Source organism: Nicotiana tomentosiformis, chromosome 8 (assembly GCF_000390325.3).
Source record: "Nicotiana tomentosiformis chromosome 8, ASM39032v3, whole genome shotgun sequence".
Taxonomy (NCBI): Eukaryota; Viridiplantae; Streptophyta; class Magnoliopsida; order Solanales; family Solanaceae; genus Nicotiana; species Nicotiana tomentosiformis.
Genome location: NC_090819.1, coordinates 76488549 through 76511718, shown reverse-complemented (window position 1 = coordinate 76511718; position 23170 = coordinate 76488549). Strand labels below are relative to the sequence as shown.

The 23170-nt window shown below is 39.1% G+C and overlaps 2 protein-coding genes and 1 long non-coding RNA gene across 3 annotated transcripts; all 3 read left to right on the top strand.

The window, feature by feature from the left end:
• Positions 1–2129: 2129 nt before the first annotated feature.
• LOC104116826 (uncharacterized) lies at positions 2130–11453 on the top strand. The gene is made up of 3 exons (XR_690926.4): positions 2130–2971; positions 3439–3505; positions 5806–11453. It is a non-coding gene; the product is annotated as an uncharacterized lncRNA (long non-coding RNA).
• A 9554-nt stretch (positions 11454–21007) lies between these two features.
• LOC138897699 (uncharacterized) lies at positions 21008–21517 on the top strand. The gene is made up of 2 exons (XM_070183703.1): positions 21008–21100; positions 21182–21517. Exons 1-2 carry the CDS (start codon positions 21008–21010, stop codon positions 21515–21517), a joined length of 429 nt encoding a protein of 142 aa, XP_070039804.1.
• Positions 21518–21992: 475 nt separating this feature from the next.
• LOC138897698 (uncharacterized) lies at positions 21993–22469 on the top strand. The gene has a single exon (XM_070183702.1). It carries the CDS (start codon positions 21993–21995, stop codon positions 22467–22469), a length of 477 nt encoding a protein of 158 aa, XP_070039803.1.
• Positions 22470–23170: the final 701 nt, after the last annotated feature.

The following is a 23170-nucleotide window of genomic DNA, read 5'->3' as shown; positions in this document are numbered from 1 at the left end:
ATGTTTTCTTCTCTTTTAGTCCCTATATATCTTAGTCCATTATAATTAGCGGCCGGTAATTTCACGGAGGGTTGCATAAAGTTGTAAAGCTAATTTTTGTCGTAAAAATAATAACTCAACTACGCGTATATATTACAACGTAACTAAAACATCTAAAAATGCTAAATATGGCCCCCATAAAAGAAAGTAGATAGTTATCGTGTATAAAATATAGTCATATATACAACTCACCTCTGCACATCAAATAACAAAAACCCATCTTTTGATCAAACCCAACCGATTGTTTTCACCACTTGGCACATTATTAGTGTTTCATTTTTTAAAGTGGGTCACAGATTTTTTTTTTTTAAACTTTTAAGTGATACTACATGGATATTATGTAACCTGAATTGTTGGAGTGGCAGCCTGCTTATATTTTGGGACACGATTTAGTTTTTTCATGTCTCTCTTATTTTATGTGATATAAATGCGCATAGTTGAGTAATTATTTCATTATAAAATTTAGTTTTATATATTTTGTATAATAAATAAACTATTGTTGGACTAGCTACCATCTATGAAATTACCCGGAAAAAGCAAGTGGAATAAGCTCAACATTTGCCATCCTTAATGACATTTTAGTCCTTTAAATTCCATTTATCCAGAAGAAGAAAAAAACTAGTTTAGTCCATCTAGGGATGATAGTAAGTCAAATTTGCAACCTTACTAGTTTCCAATTGCCTATCATTCCCTTAAGCACCATCACAAAATTGAAAACTATAACATGTAGGGCTCAAGGACGGGATTTAAAAAGCTAAAAACATGTAGGGCTCAAAGGTATTTTTGTCGACTAATAATTTTTTGTTCTAAGATTGATCCCATTATTATAGCCAATTTTAAATTGTTTATCATACTAGTAGAGTTGCCAGTTCATTAAGTGATTTTATCCAGATATTTTACATTATTAAGGAAGTTACGATAAAGGACTCAAAGTTGCTTGTAGGATAATTAAGTATCGTATGGGGATGAAGATTTATTTTTTATTTTAAAGGCTTCGTGCAAAAGGTCTACATTTAGCTTAATCTACCTTAGACAACATTGATTAGTAGGGAAATAAAATCAGAACTAAGTCTCATAGACTAAAAGTTAAACCTTTCGCTTTCTCTAATTAATTACTTTGATGTTAACAAGCATATGATAAAGAATATGAAGAAAGAAAAATAAATGTAGCACCCATGTGCCATAATGGCAATACTTTTGGCTGTATGCACAAAAACAGCCGAGATTTTGGAGGTTAGTGAAAAGGTTAGGAACACAAGCACAAGTTGGGTTCTGGATTTCTTGGTCTGTTAATGATCAGATTCAAGAACAGTGATGTGGTGCAATTCTTTTCCAGCTAATTAGAACATATAATTCTAGAGGGGCTATATCCTATATGTGTATGGTACAATATGTTCATTGTCCTTCTCACATGAGTGGCTGAAGGTTCCTCATGCAAGAAAATATCTTTTGTTCTTTGAGGATTAATTGGAGTGTTGCTCCAAAAGATTCTACTTGTTCTAATTTCTTAGAGTCAGAAAATGTGTTTTTTTCAACCAGAAGAAAAATGAGAATATTGTCAATAATGGGAGCTGTTCATAGAAAACTTATGGGTTCATTCAAGCCCATTCAGATCCTGTATATGTGTTAAACACCCAAATAATAGATTTGAAACCGTAAAAACAAATGGGTTATGATGAAGTTCCGATCGTACCCCATAAATTCTGAATCTATGTTTGACTTGCATTTTTAGAAAATTGTGGGAAAGGCAAAGGTTTATCGGACAGAAGTTACTGCTCTTTATTTCCCCAAACACACTTTAACCTTTAAGATTGAATTGGTGTTCTAATAAGTCAGTATGTAAGCATGACATTAGATTATATGCTAAAGGCAACGAATGAAATAAATTAAGAAAACGACATAAGAAATGAATGAATGAAAGAAAGGATTTAATTTGCATACATTGACATTATAAAAATTCTTTTACACTATGAGCATAGTTTAACCTATTATAGCATGTCAGTTGCCATTTTATTTATTAGGTTATCTTTTTTTATTTTATTTTACTCAAAACCACCTTCACGGTGAGGGGTTAGGCTTGATCCCTATCTTATATATTAATACCCAAAAATGAAATACATGAGCAAGATGTATAAAGTGCCTAACCTCTTCAAAATATATATTTAAGACAATGGACAATTCTATTGCTATACATTTTCGTAATTAACCGAGGCCTATACATGGTACATTCACAAAAATTACAAGCATAAGGCTTTGAGTAGTTTATGAGAATGTCATTCTCATGATCACTGTTAAGCAGACAAAAAGTAAAACATAGCTTATACTTTTGATGCTACATCAGAGAGCTTTATATCTTTGAGTTTTTGGTTCCTTACTCTGAAATTAGAAAATCACCCTTTGTCCATGTTTATTAGCTCTTTCACATGTCTAGGGAGATGATCAGTAAAGGTAGTGTAGCCCTTAGTAGTCTGTGATGTGTGACTTAGAGCCGCAAGATGCTCTACTACCTGATTTGCTTTCTGTAGCAGTGCTGGATGGTACTACCCAGTAGCCTTCTAATTTGAAGGTCTCTTTCATCTATGATAATAAAAGCATGGAACCAGTTTTCAGTCTCAGGGCTATAAAACCATTTAGAATACACCACTGTATTCCAAAAAAAGAACCTTTGTTTCTGCCACATTACTGGTTCCCTGTATCGGTAAAAATTACCCTCTTCACGCGACCTGACCGAAAAGTCTCACATGGCAATTGAGACCTAGTGAGCAAGTGATGGGACCCGTTGACGAATTCGGAGGAAATGGTCATCGAAGGGTCAAGTATTCGAAGAGGTGGTTGAATAAGTTCGGAGACTCACGCAACCTGATCCTTAGATTGTGGATATCTATGTTACGCCGAAACAGAAGCCAATATCGAGGATCACTACCAGAAAATCGTAAATTTCCTACTGAAATTTATTGTCGGAAATTTCCGACGGAATCCGCCGGAAATGTCAAAAAAATATCATGTATGTATTTTTAAAACATTTTCGACCATATTTCCGACCAAATCGGTCACAACTTTTGGTAAAAAATTTCGTTTGACTTGTTTGACTTTATTTCCGTCCGATTTGGTCGGTAGTATTTTTTTAAAAAAAGAATATTTAAAATGACAATTCCAACAGATTCAGTCGGAATTTTGTTTTAAAAACCCTACCCGACCCCGTCCCCCAAAACATAACTTCTCTTTTCTTCCTCCTTCTCTCATCCTCCTCTACTCTCCCTCTCATCCTTCTCCTCCGTCCCCCAAAATTTGCCCTTTAAATGTATTTTCGCTCTCTCTCTCATTTCATCCTCCCTTCTCCCTCTCCTTTCTCCTCCCTTTTTCCCTTAATTTATTAATTTTTTAAAATCTATTTTGTAGTAGTGGTTTTCCGCGCGGCGGTGGGGGCATCGGCTCAGTCGACTTCTCTGGCATTTTTTCCGTCGAGGTAAGTACTTCACTGACATATATATCGTATTTTTATTGTTAAATTTGTAGTAATTTTCTATATATGAACATCCTAGCTAGTTGAAGTAGATATGGTTGAAATTTTAGAGATTTTAGTTTTTTAATGATACATAATATAAAACAAATAGAGAGAATATGCTGAATTAGGTATGGTTGAAATTTTGGATTAAACAAGATATGTTAAGAAATCCTAAATCTAATTTTAAATTTGTTAAGAATATGTTGAATTTGTGTTTGATTAACTTAATTATTTTCGAAATAAAAAAGGTGACATGTTGGCATAAAGTAATTGAGAAAACAACGATAGGAAAGAAGGAAAACAAACTTTCACTTTCACTTCGAACGATAATTATATTAACTACTTATAGTTTAAAACTTTTGTATAAAGTTTGTTGTACTAGGTTCATTGTTGCTTGTTAGTTTTATTATTAGAATGATATTAAATTTAAATTTTTTCAATTTCAACATTAAGATTAATTTGTAAATTTAAGAAATCATTAATTAATTTGGATTATATGAACATTTAAGAAGTTATTCAAATTTAATTATTATAGTTAAAGACTTATATTATTTAGAATAGGGATTAATGTGAGATTTCGAGTGTTAAAAAATATTAATTTAAAAAATAAAATATTTCAATTAAAGTGCTTTGACACAATGATATGTATATATCTAAAACGAACCTTTGAAAGAGTATAACTTTGTAACTAGTTTAAATAAATTAAATTATTTTAAATATCTCATTTCTCGATTTCTATTTGTGTAGATAGAATTTGTGCATCATAGATGGATGTATAATAGGAATTATCCTAATCGTGCGGGGTTGAGGGATGAATTTATTGAAGGGGTTGCTGAATTTATTGCTAAGGCTCAAACACTTGATGATTTTCTTATTGGAGGAAGGATTAGGTGCCCTTGTGTGAAATGTAAGTATGTTAAGTTATTGAAAACAAACGAAGTTAAAGTTCATCTCTACAAGAAAGGGTTTGTAGAAAATTATTATGTGGACTGTTCACGGGAAGAATCATGCTAGTTTAGATGATGTTAACTTTCATAATTCTTTTGTTGGCGAGGGTAGCCCCATTGCGGAGCATAATGTTAAAAATTCTCGATACAATGAAATGATGAGGGATGCTTTTGGGATGTTTCCTGGGGTTTAATCCGAACCAAATGATGAGGCTAACCGTTTCTATGAACAGTTAGCATATGCGAAACTTTTCTCGCAGAAGCGGCTTCACAGAAGAGTCAAAGTAACCACAAATGCAGAAATTTCGCATAAGCGTTTCTAGAACCACAAAACGTAGTCGCATAAGCGGTCAAACATCCGCAAATGTGACTCGTCGGGTAAATTTTAAAGATCCAATACTTCTTTCATCAGGTAACACTCTAACCCATCTTCCCCTAACTCAAAACCCCTCTCATCTCTCACACTCGAATCTTATTGTTCACACACAAAGAAGTCAGATAATCATCTTGTTCCTTCTCTCTCTTAGTTGCTCTCTCTTCTTCCTCGAATTTCTTCTTCTCTCATCATCATATACTCTTCTCCATGGCCAAATTTCCATAGTCCCGTTTCCCTTCTTTAATCAACGTTCATTTTAGAGGTGAGGGAAATTGGTTGAGTGTAGTTGTGTATATTGTTATTATTGAAAAGAAATTGGGGAAGTTTAAGTACCCAATTGCTTCAAAGAATCAAATATCACTCTGTGCTTGTCACGTGTTCGAAAAATTATCCGAAAGAAATTTTATTGCTAAGTACCTTAAAATCATGTTTAATCAAGTCGTGTACTATTGTAGAGCACAAATTTAGAAGTCTTGAGTATAAATATTGTGCCAGAAATATAATTTGAATTGAATAGAGTCAGAAGTTTCTGAGCCTTTGAAAGTCTAGTGAAAACTGCTTTTGCAAAGAAAAGCTACAGATGCAGCCTCGCACCTATGTTGAATATTCTGCAAGTGCGAAAGTGGCTGCAATGTGAAAAAAACTGCAGAAGCGGGAATTTACCGTAGATGCGGAATCGCACCTGCGATGAAAGTTCCGTAGGTGCGAGTTTATGTTGAGCTGTGAAAATCGCAAAGTGAATCCTTTTAAGAAGAAGTGGAACCTCACCTGCGATTGTTTTTTCGCAGGTGCGATTACTGGCATAATTTGGTAATTCCAGTAGCTTTGAAAATGAAGCTTTCGGAACTCGTTTGGCTTGATTATTTTGCCTAATTGTAGTTTTTTAAATTGCCTAACATAATTTTAATGCCCTACTAACTTGGTTTTGATTTTTTTAGGTACTTTGAGCTTCAAAAATGGACACAAACACAAATACAAATGTTGAGGATTTGAACTATGATACCAATAGATTCATGTCTTCCGATTGTCAAAGACGATATTTTTATAATCTCCTCATGAAAAAGCTCAAACTTGAGAAAGAAATTGCCGATGACAAAGTGGCTGAGCTCCTTCCGGATTTTCATGGTCGGATAGTTTGAAGAGCCTGGACATGCTTCATCCCAACTCCTTGCAAGGTCAATGCAGAATGGATGAGGGAATTTTATGCAAACTTAAAGCGTACACATTTTCGAAACCATGAACTTACAATAAAGGGAATGATTGTGAAATTTAGACTTGAGGAGATAAATGGTGTCTATGGGCTTCAAAATCACCGGCTTGAGCCAATGCGAGAAAGAGATACATGTGACAATGGTGAGTGGCTAGTCTCAAAACTCTGTCCTGCAGGCAAAATAGTGAGTAGGGCTAAAAAGAAGAAGGGCATCAAATTTGGTAATTTTACAGCTGAACAAAAAATGTGGTTGTATATCATTACGAGCAGAGTGTCTCCTTCTGGGAACGGTTATGATGTCCCATATACTAAGGCCCTGATGATTGCTTGCATCCTTGATGGCATTCCAGTGAATGTCAGTTATTACATCGTTTAGGAGCTGAAGGAGTACATGCTTCAAGGTAGCTCGACATTGATGTTTCCGTCATTGATTATAGAGTTATGCCGGCGTACGCAGGTTGATGAGTATGATGGAGATCATTGGACACCAGCGACAAACCCTTTCACCCATTGAGAGTGACCGCAGAAGGCAGTGTTCTAAAGAGCAAGAAAAGGAAAATGGAGATTTCTTTAGGTGAAGGGTCCTCCTCACAAGCTATACAACCCGAGGGACCTTTTGGGGTGCTGAATTCCCAGATTACCTCTATTTGTGACTTAGTATCACAGCTCCTTAGTGGACCCTCACACTCCCAGCCTATGCTTGAGTATTGTACTAGGGAAGAAATGAAGACTTACTTGGAAGCCCAGAAAAAGCAGGCAGAGTTTCATGAGAAGTTAGCAGCTTCTGTTACCGGGCTCGAGGAATCACGAAGGAGAGAGACAGAAACAAGAAGAAAGGCAAATTTATGATAAAGATATGTAGATGAATCAAGGCCATCTTTCGCCGAACAAGAACATACTGGTCAAGGACAAGGACGACAGTAAGGGGTATTCCTTCTTATCGGATGATGCTGATGCTGATGATACCAGTGAGGATGAAGCCGAAAGCTCTACACAGCAAAGATGAGCTTTTTCACGCAGTTTGCTAGTTTGATGCAGACTTCAGGGAGACCCTCAAACTACTCTTATTTTATTCTGATACTGTGCAGTGAGGACACTGCAGTATTTTTAGTTGGGGTGGATTTTAGGGAGTATACTTCATTTATACATCAATGCTTTACTGGTACCCTTGCCGGGATTGTGATTTTGTATGGAGCTCACAGGCTGAATCATTCCGAAGTACGAATGCTCTCGAGATTCAACAACTCTAGTGAGATGACCCATAAAGAAGTAACATTAGAGACCAATGCTGAAGGGGTATCTAAGGATACCCCGTTTTAAGTCATCGCAGGAGATATGGCCTACAACAACATCCTAAGAGGCCATGGATTCATGAGATGGATACGGTGCCCTCAACTTTGCACCGGGTGATAAATTTTCCATCCAAATAAGGGATACCACAGGTCCGAGGAGAATAAAGAGCGTCTCGGGAAGTCAACTCAATTGTCGTTGCTAACACTATCTCTAAAGAGGATAGCAATATCTCCAACGAGAAAACCGCCGAATACGAACCTCAACAACAAAGGGAGGGAATGTGGCTGACACCACTGAAACAGCCCCCCCTCCATATAGAATCATTGAACCCAAAGAAGATGATGCCTCCTCCCTAATGGTAGAAGAACTAGAAAAAGTGATCCTCTTTATTCACTGGCCGGACGGGAAGGTCTACATTGGCCCAAGACTGACTCCTGAGTAGAAACATAAGTTAATTAAATTTTTGCAAGATAATTCAGATTGTTTTGATTGGTCTCATACATATATAAAGGGAATTCTAGTGGATATCGTAGTGCAAAAATTGAATATGGACCCAAACCACCGACCTGTGAAGCAATAAAAGAGAAACATTGGACAACGATCCCGAGCGACAGAGGAAGAGGTCACCAAGCTACTCAAAAATTGTTACATCTGCAAAGTGAAATACCTGAAATGGCTAGCCAACGTCGTCGTGGTTCCATAAATAACGGCAAATTGAGAGTCTATGTCGATTATCAAGACCCGAACAAAGCTTGCCCAAAGGATTGCTTTCCTTTCACGAACATCGATCAACTCATAGATTCTACAACTAGTCATGAATTATTAAGCTCTTTGGATATATATTCAGGGTACAACCAGATGAAAATGGACCCTAGGTACCAATAAAAAGCTTCATTCATTATAGATAAGGTAACTTACTACTACAACGTCATGCCATTCGGCTTAAAAAATGCTGCAGCAACGTACCAAAGACTAGTCACTCGAATGTTCCAGGACTACAGTGGAAAATTCATAGAAGTATACATTGATGATATGTTAGAAAAACTAGTTCAAACCAGAGATAATCTGAACCACTTGCAAAAAGCCTTCGAAGTCTTTCAAAAGTATAACATGAAACTCTACTCGGAAAAGTGTGCCTCCGGGGTCAGTTCAGGTAAGTTCCTCGGTTTTCTGGTTTCAAATAGAGATATAGAAGCTAACCTCATGTAGATCAAAGTGACTGAGAATATACCCAAAGTGCTAAAAAGTCAAAAGGAAGTGATGAGGTTGACCGGAAGTGTAGCAGCGCTCGAGTGATTCATATCTCGTTCCTCCGAGAGTCTCACAAAATCTTTGCAGCACTAAAGAAGAACAAGAACTTCAAATGGATTGCTGAGTGTCAAAAAGCAGTGCGAGACTAGAAAACTTACTTGTCTATACCACCTCTTTTGTCAAAGCCCGAAGTGGGAGAACGACTCTTTTTCTACCTGGCAGTAGTGGAAACCGCTGTAAGTGCTTTTTTGGTGCGAGAAAATGAAGGTACGTTGTCTCCCGTTTAGTATGAAAGTAGATCACTAGTAAATGACAAAACTATATACCCATATTTAGAAAAACTTTCACTAGCACTTGTAATGGTTGCGTCATTATATTCAATATCATCCTATTTTGGTGGTCCATGCTTTCCCGTTGAGGAGTATTCTCCATAAGCTAGAACTCTTAGGGTGACTCTCCAAATGGGCAGCTGAATTAAGCGCGTAAAATCACAGGTCTTGGTGGACTTTATTGCCGATTTCAGTACTAATATACTCCCTGAGGCAGAGAATGGGTCACTGATAGCCTCTGAAACTATCTTAGGATTCTGGACCCTATATACGAACGGCTCATCTAATGTTAAGGGGTCTGGTCTGGGGATATTAATCATCACACTGACTGGTGAGGCAGTTCAATAGTCAATAAAGTGCCCTTCAGTAACTAACAATGAGGCAGAGTATAAAGATGATATTGCAGGACTCAACTAGCTCGAGGACTCGGCACCGAATAAGCCGAGCTGAAAATGACTTGCACATGATCATCAAACAGATGCTCAGGACTTACATGGCTCGAGAAATACGGATGCAACAATACCTTTTTAGAGTTACTCGGCTCCTAGAACATTTTCAAGAATAGAAGGCAACACAAATACCCCGAGAGGAAAATGCTGAAGCAGAAGCGCTAGCCAACGTGGGGTCAGCCACAGACATCTCAAACACAGAAGCAAGCTTTGTCATCCATTTATTACAATCGACCCTAGATTCCAATCAAGAAGACGTAAATACCGTTAATGTGATTAAATATTAGAGCAATGACTTCATTGATTATTTGCAGAACGACATGATACCTAAAGATAAAAAGGCTGCTCAGCAACTCAAGGTTCGGGCGAGGAGATACTGCCTCATTGAAGGATATATATACCTAAGAAACTTTAACAGTCCTCTAGCAAAATGTTTGGGAGAAACCACTTAAGAGATAGGTTGCTAGTTAGGAAGCTGATTAGAGGCAGATACTACTGGACCCGTATGGAATATGATGCTACCAATTTTGTCAAAACATATGAAAGCCCCTGTCATTCTCGCACCGGCTCCACCAGCTGGCCGAACTACTACATTCTATATTATCTCCTTGGCTGTTCATGAAGTTGGGGGTAAAAATAATGGGACCTTTATCACAAGCTCCAAGCCAAGTAAATTATTTACTTGTATTAACTGATTAGTTTTTTAAATGGGTGGAAGAAGGTACTTATTCACAGATCCGAGAAAAGAAAATGATCGACTTTGTATGGAGGAATATCATATGAAGATTTGGTGTACTGAACAAAATTGCTTGTGACAATGGACCACAAATCGTAGGAGCTAAAGTGACCAAGTTTTTTTGAAGAATGAAAACTAAAAAGAATTACCTCCAGACTCCATCACCCCGGAGCTAACGGACAAGTTGAGTCTTCAACCAAAGTCCTACTTGAGTATTTGAAAAAAGGTTAGAAATAGAAAAAGGCAAGTGGCCGAACGAATTGCCCGGAGTATTATGAGCTCATCGCACAATAGCAAAGTCGAGCACCAGAGAGACTCTCTTTTCACTAGTGTATGAGTCCGAAGCACTGATTGCGGTTAAAATAGAGAAACAAAGCCTAAGGTTCGCACGAGCAACTGGAGACTCTAATGTCGGAGTAGTCACACACATCCTAGACCTGATCGAAAGACGAAGGGAGATGACTTTAGTTCGTATGGATGCACAAAAATAGCGAACCAAAAAATATTACAGCAAGAAATTTAACCTGTATCATGTCAAGGTAGACGACTATGCGCTCCGAAGTGTGTTTGCAGCATCCTAGGAGCCGAACATGGGAAAACTAGGTCCGAATTTGGAAGGACCCTATAGAATCACCGATATAATGCTCAAGGGATCGTACAAGCTTGAAGAAATGGATGGAAATCCAGTAAAGGCAAATTAGAACGCTACATATATGAGAAAACTGCTATCTTCTTTGACTGTGATTCTACTAGACTTTCATGATTAGTACTCTTGTATCTAAAGTCTTTTTTAGGATTATATGGATCATAATTCGATTTGAAATTCTACTTGGAATGGTTTGCTATCTTACAGTGCTTAATCCTGTTACTGTGAACATATTTGTTTTTGGAAAATATAGCATGAACTTGCTTCACATGTGTCTTGTGTGCCTTTAAATTTAGCATGATCCTGTTTATGTGTTTTTGCCAGACCTGTTGATGGCTACAGCTTTAGGAACTAAGTGTTTAAATTGTTTAATGAGTATTTCATGACTTGTATAATCTGGAATCCATTTGGGTGAGTAAGTTATAAATTGGGCCTGGGATTGGTCCATGCATATTGTTGGACCTGGGAACTGAATTCAGGTGCACTCTAGTTGTCTTATGAGCATGTGATTTGGACTTGCTGTTTGTACGGAGAAGGCCTAAGGATACCCATGGGTTACTTTGTAATGGGCATGTAATTACTTTAGTGGGCTTATATTTGTTTAAGTCTGTACTTTGTCATATTCAAGTCTGTATTATTTCATTCTTGGTTCTATAATAACTTGTAATAAACAACAGTCGGGGATTAGTGAAAGCTGGGGGCTTGAGATACTCTATCTTTGTATGAATGGGTAGAAAGCAAGTCTATAGGGCTATAATTATTTATTTGCTTGCCATGTCCAATCTTTGGGAATTATCTGCATCACGTGTTGATTGCCTATTCACCTAGAAAGCATGAATTAGGGTTAATATAATTCCTTAACTTGCAAACATTAGTAAGTATGCTTATAAGGTCTGAAATTAGACTTGTTGCGCTTAGATATCATGCCTATAGGAATTCAATGCAATGACTAGAAATGCATGCTTTCACGAACTTCTTTCAATCACGTGACTCATCTAGATACTGTGGCTATTAACTAATTAATCAGTTGCTTCTGTTACTCTCATTATACTGCCCTACCTAGATGACATGCCTATAGGGGTAAAGTATTATAAAAGCATGTTTGAATGCCAATTGTTAGAAATACTGCTTATAGGATACTCTCCCTCGCCTAGAAAGCTTGTCTATAAAATCAGCGCTGACAATTCTACATTCACAAACTTTTTCACTGTCTTGCTGCGCAAATCATTTAGAGATCATGCCTATAGGGTTTGCAATACCTATAATCTGCAAATTCATTAGTTTAAAGCTGCAATACTACCTGTACAATATTGGAAATCAAAATTACCTAGAAATCATACCTATAGGATTTAACAACTATAATGCTTCTCAACTCTGAAATTGGCTACTGCCTAATCTGCTGCATGCATTCTCTGTTTATGTGTGGGGGTTAATTTGAGTCTTTTATTGCATTCATGTGAAGTCCTATATGTTTTGAATGTGCGCTAGTTTTATCATTTTTGAGCATCCTAAGTAGAGTCTACAACCCCCAACAATAGGTCCAAAGCGTCCTAGACTATAGGCATGGGAGGGGTAGTGCACGCGCAGGATACGATCTAGAATTGAATTAGAGTGCCCTTAAGTAAACAACTTTAACATAGTAATCGAGTAGCAGGAGATGATAGTCTGTGCCTGCTGAATAATATGAGCAACCCCTACCTCAAGGGAGTTGCGGAGTATTATTTATGTTTCACGGGGTGATCCTTTAGGCTAAAGAAACTTAGGAACCTCTTCCTTTTATATGTTTGTTGTTCACATTTAGTCATCAAATACAAAATAGTTAAGTCGTACCTTGTAACCTCAAAAGACTTGTATATATAGATTAATTGTCGCTCGATTTAGTTTACAATAGAACCATTAAATTCCATGTCTTCCTTTACTTATATGATCACTTCGTTTAATCACAATACAATAATCCACATAGTGTAACTTCAACCGGGATCCACAGTTGTGGACCTCGAAGAGTGCCTAATATCTTTTATTCGAGGTAACTTGAGCCCTTACCCGTCTTTGGTAACACGGACTAGTAAATACTAAGTTATTTGCAAATAGGTGGCGACTGTTCTCTTTTAATACGAATTTAAAGAGTTGTCACATGTCGAAACCCGCTTTCACGGGAAAACGGGGTGCGACATCATGGCGACTCTGCTAGGAATTTTCGACTTACACTCTTACCATGATGAAGTTGACTTATGTGGATTATTTGATGACATCCCTTTCCTTATTCACTATTTTTTTTGCTATCACATGCACATCCCCGTTTCTCTTTTCTTGTTTAAGACTTCTAGATCATGTCTTTCCCGTCCCCATCTCCCTATTTTCTTCATTTAATTATGTTCTCGCATGTTTTCATGAGTTAAACTGACTTCTCTCTTTTGTTTTTCCCCTTTTCTTTCTCCTGTTTATATTATTTACTGTTTTTATGCACTTTTATCATGTAAATATTTGGCAATGTGGTACTATTTTTGCATAAAGCACGCTCCACATCACACTTCACTCGTACTTATTATCAACATAGCAGTTCTTGATGAGTGTCCGCTCTTCCCTAAAAAAATAACCTTTTAAATCGGGAAGGCTTATTTGCAGTAGACTAGTCGATCAGCGGTGCAGTCGACAGTCCCGTGCCTTTCCCTCTCAGGCTCAGGTTGTCCACTTGAGAGTATCAATCTAGACCTTTCTAGAAACCATAATCCGATCTTAAATGTACATGCATCATGCTAAACCTAGTACGGATTGAGACATCATTGATGTAACAACCCGTTTAGATGAACCTTGTCCAAAGTCCAACGGGATTTCCATAATCCCAAAGGACACCATCATATTATGTGCATTACTTGGAGAAAACGTGTCAACATGCTGATCATTATTGTATAAATAGTCAAATCTGGAAGGGGAGAGGGCTAACTTTTATTTGTTTGCAGAAAATGAAGCATAAAATCCCCAGGTTCGCTATGGTCCAGAATATCCTGCCTCTGCTAATTGACTAGTGGAATGACCTTGCGCCCTTTGACAGAAATCATGTGAGAAAGGTATTGGGTAACCTGCCATCCTTGCTGAACATTCAACTAAACAGGAAACTGATCGAGGCTGCTACCATGTTCTGGGATGAGAAGAAAGTTGTTTTCTGATTTGGCAATATAGAAATGACTCCTCTCCTAGAAGAAATAGGGGGTTTCGCCAAATTACCATGGAATAGTCCAGGACTATTGGTGCCAAAGAATCGCACTCCACGCGGTTTTCTAAAAATGCTCGATTTTAAGAAGAATGATGAACTAGTCTATCTGAAGAAATCATACATCACCTTTGAATTTCTCTATGAGCGTTATAGGCATAGCAAATCATATCGCCTTCATCATGAGGACTTATCCATTACCTCTTTGGGATGCGTGCACCACTAGGTTTATGATTTCATAGCCTGTTTCATGGGTTTGTTGATCTTTTTGATGCAAGGGAGAAAAATTCATACTCGCTTAGCCATGGTCGCCAAGACCTTAATGGAGGGTATTGAGAGTCAAAAGTACACTATCATCCCGATGATCTTAGCTGAGATATACCGTCCTCTGGATCGGTGCATGCATGGGTGCGGTCATTTAGAGGGTTGTAATCTCTTGCTACAAGTTTGGCTGCTGAATGACTACATAGCCAGTCATCATCCAAAAAAGATGACGTTCATTCTAGACAGGTTTGCAAAGCCTGAAAATACTGTAGGATCGGTGCATTTCTTCAGTAGTCTGACAGATGAGCAAGTGCATTGGATGTTTGAATGGTTTCCTAGTAGTGAGTTCATCATCAGATCCAAAGGAACTACTCACTTAGTACTGATCGGGCTGTGAGGCATATTCCCTTACGCTCGTATAAGAGTAATGAGGCAAGCTGGGAGGAAACAAGTTATACTTCAGTTTTCTAACATGGTTCAGTATAAAGCAGATTTTAAAGGAGATGTTATCCCATTCAAGGTTGAGGCCTAACACATATGGAACCAGGAGATCATCGTGGAAAGAGAGAATATTGACCCGGACAGGTATCACGCTGGTCATATGTACTACTATCTCTCGTGGTTGGAGGACAACATAGCTGGGGACGTCAAACCGGGAGTCAATCTGAAAGATAGGATCAGAGATAAGGTGGATGAGGCACAGGTGAAGCATAAGAGGCTCCATAAAAGGGTGTTCGACTCAGAAGCTAAGAATCTGGAACAACATAAAGTGAACATGGAGGCGATAAGAGAATGGAAGGAGATTTTCAATAAGTCGACAAAGAGGTTAGAATATCTAGAATAAGGATTTATGGAACTAGAAGGAAAAATAAGAACGAGGCTTTGGGATTGTCAAGGCATGGACGATGATGAAAGAGGGAAGATGACAAAGGCTTACTTGCTACTAGACATGCGCAATCTGGGAAATGTGATTGACGGGGTCAAGAGAGCCAAGCATGAAGAAGGTCTTTCAGGGAGCAAGTAGACTAGGAGATAATGTCCTTTACTGCTTTCTAGATTAGATTAGATTTTGATGTAATAAGGGTTAATGGCATTATTGACTTTATAATTATTGTCGATTTAGTGAAATATTGATTTGGCTTATTTTCGCACTAATGGAATGAGGCAAACATTGGCATGAATTTTTTTCTCCAAGTCTATGTTTTGCTTAGGTTTACCTCAGGCATAATGAGGTCTCCAAAATTAGGACACGAATTATTGCATGACCTTATGATATATGCTTAAATATTGCAAACACTCTTTTACTTCGTTTTATTGACTTGGTTACCTTTTATTTTTTTTTCTTTCTTTGATTACACTCATTCCCAAAGGTTGGTTCTTGAATTCTGGCATTATAAACTTACCACACCAGATACAGAGGTCCTCCACCTCCTCCTCCACCTAGCGATCCGAAAAACAAAGGCAAGGGGAGGATGGATGATCAAAGTGGTAGCCAAAAAGACAATGTTACCATGGCAGAGAATGTTGAAACCTTGGATGGAAGAAGTATGCCAGGACATAATGAGTTGGTCTTACGTTTGGAGAAGAAAATCCTAGAGCTGTAAGGTGAGCTTGAGCATGTCTGAAATCTGGAAAACCTCTCCCTTACCCTAAATGTTCCAGACATCAACCAGAAAAGCACAACCACTCAGAACCAAACATCGCCGCAAAATACACAAAACAAAAATCCACCACACATAGCTTAGAATCCTCCCGCAACGCACCAGTATCACAATCCCGCACCTCACCAAAACATTAATCCACCACCAGTGCACACCCCTCAACAACACCATCAATACCCGACCCAATATTCGCAAACCACCACTTATCACACTCCTTAAAACGCACCACAACTTACCCCTGATCCCCCTCAAATTTCAATCAATGATCACCCATATACCTAAGTTCTTGGAACTCATCAAGGCAACCCGATATTTGTATAAACCTTACCCCATACCCCACAACAAACCCTATACACACGTGAGCCAACCGAGAAGGACCTGCTCATTCGAAACATGGCAGAAGAACTCAAGACACTGACAGAGAGATTCCAGAGTGTTGAATGTGGGAAGGGTGTTGAAGATATAAACTACAAAGATTTGTGTATCCAACCAGATGTAGAACTATCGGAGGGTTACAAACCTCCAAAGTTTGAGATGTTTAATGGCACTGGTGATCCAAAGGTACATCTAAGAACCTACTGCGACAAGCTTGTAGGAATGGGTAAGAATGAACAAATTCACATGAAACTATTCATGTGAAGTCTTACAGGAGACGCATTATCTTGGTATATCAGTCATAATCCAAAGAAGTAGGCGAATTGGGTGAGCATGGCATCCGATTTCATGAACAGATTCAGGTTCAATGCAGAGAATGCACCAGACATTTTCTATATCCAGAACCTCAAGAAGAAGCCGACAGAAACCTTTCGCGAGTATGCTACTCGTTGGAGATCAGAGGCTGCCAAGGTAAGGCTGCCACTTAAAGAAGAACAAATGAACAAGTTCTTTATTACAGCTCGGGATCCGCAGTTTTACGAAAGGTTGATGGTTATTGAGAATCAAAAATTCTCAGACATCATCAAGTTAGTAGAAAGGATAGAAGAAGGAATCAAGAGTGGTATGGTGACCAATTTCGAGGCATGACAAGCCATAAACAAAGCCTTGCAATTAGGAGGTATCTCGAAAAAGAACGAAGTGGGTGCCGTGATGGTAGCCCAAGGCCCCAAGTCTCCCCTTACGTACCAAACACCTCCAACAACATATCAACCATGACCTCCAAAATAATAATACCCTGCCACCACCTACCATGCCTATAACACCGAACCTGCATATTACCATTCGCCTCCACCCGCCCGCCAAAACTACCCGAAGCCACAACCAAACTTTGATCACAGAACTCCCAAACAATACACCCCAATTGCCGAACCCATGTACAACCTAACTGTATGAGATACTAAAGGCTGCTGGTTATGTCACCCCTATTCTTGCTGTTTCTTTTTAGAACCCTTCCCAGTGGGTTAACCCCAACAAAACTTATGCCTATCACTTAGGCATGAAGGGTCATACCATTGAGGAATGCTGCATGTTGAAGAACCAGATTCAGACACTCATCGACACCTATGTTATACAGGCAAAGGAAGCCACACCAAATATCCGTAATAACCCTCTCCCGTAGGGGCGAGGGCATGAATGTGATAGAAACTGATGAGGAATAGGACCATAAGGGGTCCATTGGACTTATTCGAGAGGGGGATGCTCCTAAAACATCTCATGTCACCTTTTTGCCAATTGTGGTACAAACCCAGGCACCGTTTGAGGTCGAGATAGCTATGCCTTTCACTGTGATGGTAGCTCCCACACCGTCTTATAAGTCTGGTGCCATCCCATGGGATTATGTTGCGGAGGCATGAAAAAAAGGAAAAGCCAAGATGGAAGAGACAGGTGTTGCGCAAGGTATGACTAGAACTGGCAGAGTTTACACACTTGAGAATCTTGGAGGAACAAGCAAAGAAAATGTATCTAAGCCACCCGTCATTGAGACGGGCACTGCCGATCTTTGAAGGAAGGTACAAGCAAGAGAGTATTCAGTTATTGATCATCAGAACAAGACACCCGCCCAAATATCCATCTTGTCGCTATTGCAAAATTCAAACGCGCACAAGAACACCTTGATGAAAGTATTAAGTGAAGCTTATGTGCCTGCCGGTATCACTAGTGGTGAGATGGATAACATGGTAAGACAGGTACTGGAGAGTCATAAAATTAATTTCCACGAAGATGAGCTACCACCAGAATGGTTGAGTTACAACAAAGTGTAACACATCACTGTGAAATTTGAAGATAAGTTCATTGCCAGGGTCTTGATAGATAGAGGTTCGAGCTTGAACATATGCCCGCTGACCACTCTGAAAAGACTAGGTAAAGGCCTACATGAGATACAGATGGGAAGCAAGAATGTGAAAGTGTTCGATGGATCTCAGAGAGCCACTATTGAGGAAATCAACCTTGATCTATAGATGGGCCCGACCTAGTTTGATGTCGAATTCCAAGTGCTAAACATATTTGTGACTTACAACATGTTGTTGTAACGATCATGGATACACGCAGCTGGGGTAGTCCCTTCTACTCTGCATCAGGTTGTGAAGTTTGAGTGGAATCATCAAGAGGTGATCATTCATGGAGACGGAAGCAACCCTATCTACACCAACCAGACTATTCTAGTTATCGAAAATAGAAGGAAATTGGGTGGAGAAACATAAAACCGCATTGAGCGGGTAAACACAATTGAGAAGGATCGATGGTGGAGCAATAAGATAGAAAGCATATTGATGTGGTTGGGATATGAACCAGGCAAGGGTCTTGGCCGAAAGCTTCAGGGGATCAGAGAACCCATAAAAGCACAATATCATGGCACAACCTTTGGACTCATGCATGAATTTACTGTGCAAGAATACCAGGATTGGACACCGCCATGGTGCACTGATTACTATCCGATGGAACAACCCATATCACCATTGCACTAGACATTCTGCCAGACTAACGTGATTTGAGGATTCGAGGAAGACGAGATTTTTGCCAGTATGAGGAAGCTGTTTTTAGAGGAGGAGGGGGAGGAAGATCTTACCATTCAGACAGTGGGAGAAGGAGCCGTTGTCAATGAACTGGACTGCTGCACCATCCCGAGCTCGTCGAGTATCTTTGTAGCCTTGGCAGAATTAGCATAATTTATTTTTAAAATTGTTTTTGAGAATTTAAGACATTTTCAGTACTTTGTTTTGAAATAATTACTCGAGCCATCAAGTCGTACTTGTTGACAATTTAATGTTTTATTAATGCATTATTGCTTTTCGTTTATTTATTATTATCTTTCTACATTCATTTCAGCGTAATTATTACATATCCCGATGAACCTAGGACTACGACATGTAATAAGACAACGCAACATAAGGAAAATAATTCGGAGGATTTAGAAGATGATATAATACCTGAGAAAATTGTCAAAGAAGTAGAGAATTTTGAGAACAAACCAAAGTCCAACTTGGAGGAAACTGAGGCAGTTAACTTAGGAGATTCCGAAATGTTAAAGGATACTCACATAAGCATTCATTTATCACCGTCAGTGAGGGAAGAGTACATCCGGTTCCTAAAAGAATAAGAGGATATTTTCGCATGGTCCTACGACGACATGACTAGGTTAAGCACATCTATAGTAGCTCACAAGCTACCTACCAGCTCCATGTGTCCGCTGATAAAACAGAAGCTCGGGAAATTCAAGCCAGATATAAGTCTGAAAATAAGGGAAGAGGTTACCAAGCAAATCAAATCCAAGGTCCTTCGAGTGGTCGAATACCCGACATGGTTAGCCAACATTGTGCCGGTTCCGAAGAAGGATGGGAAAGTTAGGGTATGTGTTGACTATCGAGATTTGAACAAAGCAAGTCCTAAGGATAATTTCCCGTTGCCCAACATACACATACTGATCGACCACTGCGCCAAGTATGAAATCCAATTCTTTGTGGATTGCTTCGCAGGGTACCACCAGATTTGGATGGACGAAGAAGACGCCAAAAAGACAACCTTTATCATGCCATGGGGGATATATTATTACAAAATGATGCCATTTGGTTTGAAGAATGTTGGGGTCACCTACATGAGAGCCATGATGACTCTTTTCCACGATATGATACACAAAGAGATAGAGGTGTATATGGATGATGTTATCATCAAATCTAAGAGAAGTTCAGATCACATAGCAGACCTGAGAAAGTTTTTTGACAGACTTTGAAAATACAATTTGAAGTTCAACCCTGTAAAATGTGCCTCGGAGTCCTTATTGGGAAGTTGTTAGGCTTCATCGTCAGCCGGCATGGTATTGAGCTAGATCAGTCAAAAATCAAAGCTATTCAGGACTTGCCACCGCCAAAGAAGGATATGATGAGCTTTCTAGGACGCCTAAATTATATCAGCCATTTATAGCACAATCAACGGCGATATTTGAGCTGATCTTCAAGATGCTAAGAAAAGATGCTGCGACGGACTGGACCAAAGAATGTCAGAAAACTTTCGACAAAATTAAGGAGTACTTATCTAAACCGCCCGTATGGTCCCGCCAAAGCCAAGAAGACATCTGTTACTGTATCTATCCGTGTTGAATGGAGCCTTTGGTTTCGTTCTGGGGCAACATGATGAAACCGGGAGGAATGAGTAGGCGATATATTATCTGAATAAGAAGTTCACACCTTACGAGGCCCGTTATTCTTTACTAGAGCGCACCTGTTGTGCTTTGACATGGATAGCCCAGAAGTTGAGACATTATTTCTGTGCATATACCACATATCTCATATCAAGGATGGACCCACTAAAATATATCTTTCAAAAATCCATGCCTATAGGTAAGTTAGCAAAGTGGCAGATACTGCAAAGTGAGTTCGATATCATTTGTGTGACTCAAAAGTTAGCAAGGGGCAAGCATTGGACAATCACTTAGTAGAGAACCCCGTAGACGGAGAATACAAACCATTAAAGATGTATTTTCTAGATGAGGAAGTGTCGTTTATAGTGAAGATATTGCCAAAACATATGACGGTTGGAGGATGTTTTTTGATGGAGCAGCAAACTTCAAAGGAGTGGGCATCAAAGTTGTTTTAGTTTTAGAAACTGGCTAATATTATCCAGTATCCGCAAAACTCAGGTTCACATGTACCAACAATATGGCGGAATATGAGGCATGCATCTTGGGACTCAGATTGGCCAAGGACATGAATATTCAGGAATTGCTAGTAATCGGTGATTCAGATCTATTGGTACAGAAAGTATTGGGAGAATGGTTTACTACGAATACTAAAATATTGCCATACTTGCATTATGCATAAGAGTTGATCAAGAGGTTCACAAAGATAGAATTCAAACATGTTCCAAGGATTCTGAATGAGTTCGCAGATGCATTGGCAACCTTGTCTTCCATCATACAACATCGAGACAAGAATTTTATCAATCCTATCCCGATAGAGATTCGTAAACAGCCAACTTATTACGCTCATGCTGAAGAGGAGTTTGACGGAAACCCATGGTTTCACGATATCAAGGAGTATTTGGAGAAAGGGGAATACCAAGAAAATGCCACACACACTCAGAAGTGCACGCTTCGAAGATTGGCAAACCACTTCTATCAGAGTGGAGGAATTCTGTATAGAAGGACTCCTGATTTGGGATTGCTGTGATGTGTCGATGCCAAGGAGGCATCTAGATTGCTTGAAGAATTGCCCGCCGAAACCTGCGAACCTCACATGAACGAGTTCGTTTTGGCCTAGAAGATATTAAGGGCAGGGTATTTCTGGATGACTATGGAGACAAACTGCATCAAATATGTTCGAAAGTGCCACCAATGGCAGGTACATGCTGACATGATAAGGGTGCCGCCCAACGAACTCAATACAACGAGTTCACCCTGGTATTTCTCTGCTTGGAGCATGGATGTCATTGGACCAATTGAACCCGCTGCTTCAAATGGACATCGGTTCATTTTGGTGGCTATAGATTACTTCACTAAAAGGGGTTGAAGCCACTTCCTATAAGGCTGTGACCAAGAAGGTCGTAGCGGATTTCGTCTAGGATCCTATCGTTTATCGATTTGGAGTACCTGAGTCAATCATTACTGATAATGCCGCAAATCTCAATAGTGATCTGATGAAACTTATGTGTGAAACATTCAAGATCAAGCATCGGAATTCTACAGCATACAGGCTGCAGATGAATGGAGTCGTAGAAGCCGCCAACAAGAACATCAATAAGATATTGAGGAAGATGGTGGACAACTACAAGAAATGGCATGAGAAGCTACTGTTTGCTTTGCTCGGGTACCGCACCATAGTTCGTACATCAACTGGAGAAACCCCCTATCTACTGGTATATGGTACTGAAGCCGTTATTCCCACCGAAGTGGAGATTCCTTCCATAAGAATCATACAAGAGGCCGAGCTCAGCGATGCGGAATGGGTACGGAGCTGGTATGAGCAACTTGATCTCATTGATGGTAAGAGGATAAACGCAGTATGTCAACAAAAAGGTCTAATCGAGGCAATTCACATTGGGGCAATTGATGTTGAAACGGATCTTCCCGCATCAGGACGAAGCAAAAGGGAGGAGCGCTTATACTCGCAGAGATGGATGTAGAAATATGTCCAAAACCTATCAATTCAGACGCAGTCAAGAGATATTATGTTTAAGGTTATGTTTGCACTTTCTATTTGATGTAACTTGAACTACGCTTGACCTGATTCCCATTTTAGAGGGGATATGTAGGCAACCTTGTGAGTTCAGTCACATCATAATAAAATCCTCATTCCCCTTTATGGTCAGAAACTGGGGAAAGATTTCGAGTTTGTCAATCTCATTATGTCAAGGATCACCAAGAAATGCATTGTCGGAAGTATGTATTTAAACTGGGATAGAATTTTGAGGAGGGTTCTCAAAATTCCGAGTTGAGGAGGTTGCAATTGTCTCAAAACGTGTCACAGTCACCAATTTGACAAAATTATTTGTTTTATGCATCGTCGCATATTTTGAACAACTGCGTTTTATAAATAATTTATCACAAATATTTCACCTTCTGTAGTAGCCAGACGTTATCAAGGGCGACTCGAACAAGACATCAAGACAAGGAGCAAAGACAAAATGGAGAATCAAAGGCATGGACCAACATTTTCCACGAAACTCACGATTTTTCTTTCGATGCAGGCATAATGTACACGACAAGCACGTCCGCAAATACATACATAGAAGAAGATCACTATCTTCACAAAGACAAAAGTCGCCAAGCACAGATGCGTCAAGCTAAGAATCATTATCTTTCTCATATTTAATATTCATCTTCC

Coding starts and splice junctions, on each gene's coding strand:
- LOC138897698 (XM_070183702.1), top strand. CDS start 21,993: ATGTGTGAAACATTCAAGATCAAGCATCGGAATTCTACAGCATACAGG.
- LOC138897699 (XM_070183703.1), top strand. CDS start 21,008: ATGGCGGAATATGAGGCATGCATCTTGGGACTCAGATTGGCCAAGGAC. Junction 21,101..21,181: donor TCGGTGATTCAGATCTATTG/GTACAGAAAGTA, acceptor GAGTTGATCAAG/AGGTTCACAAAGATAGAATT.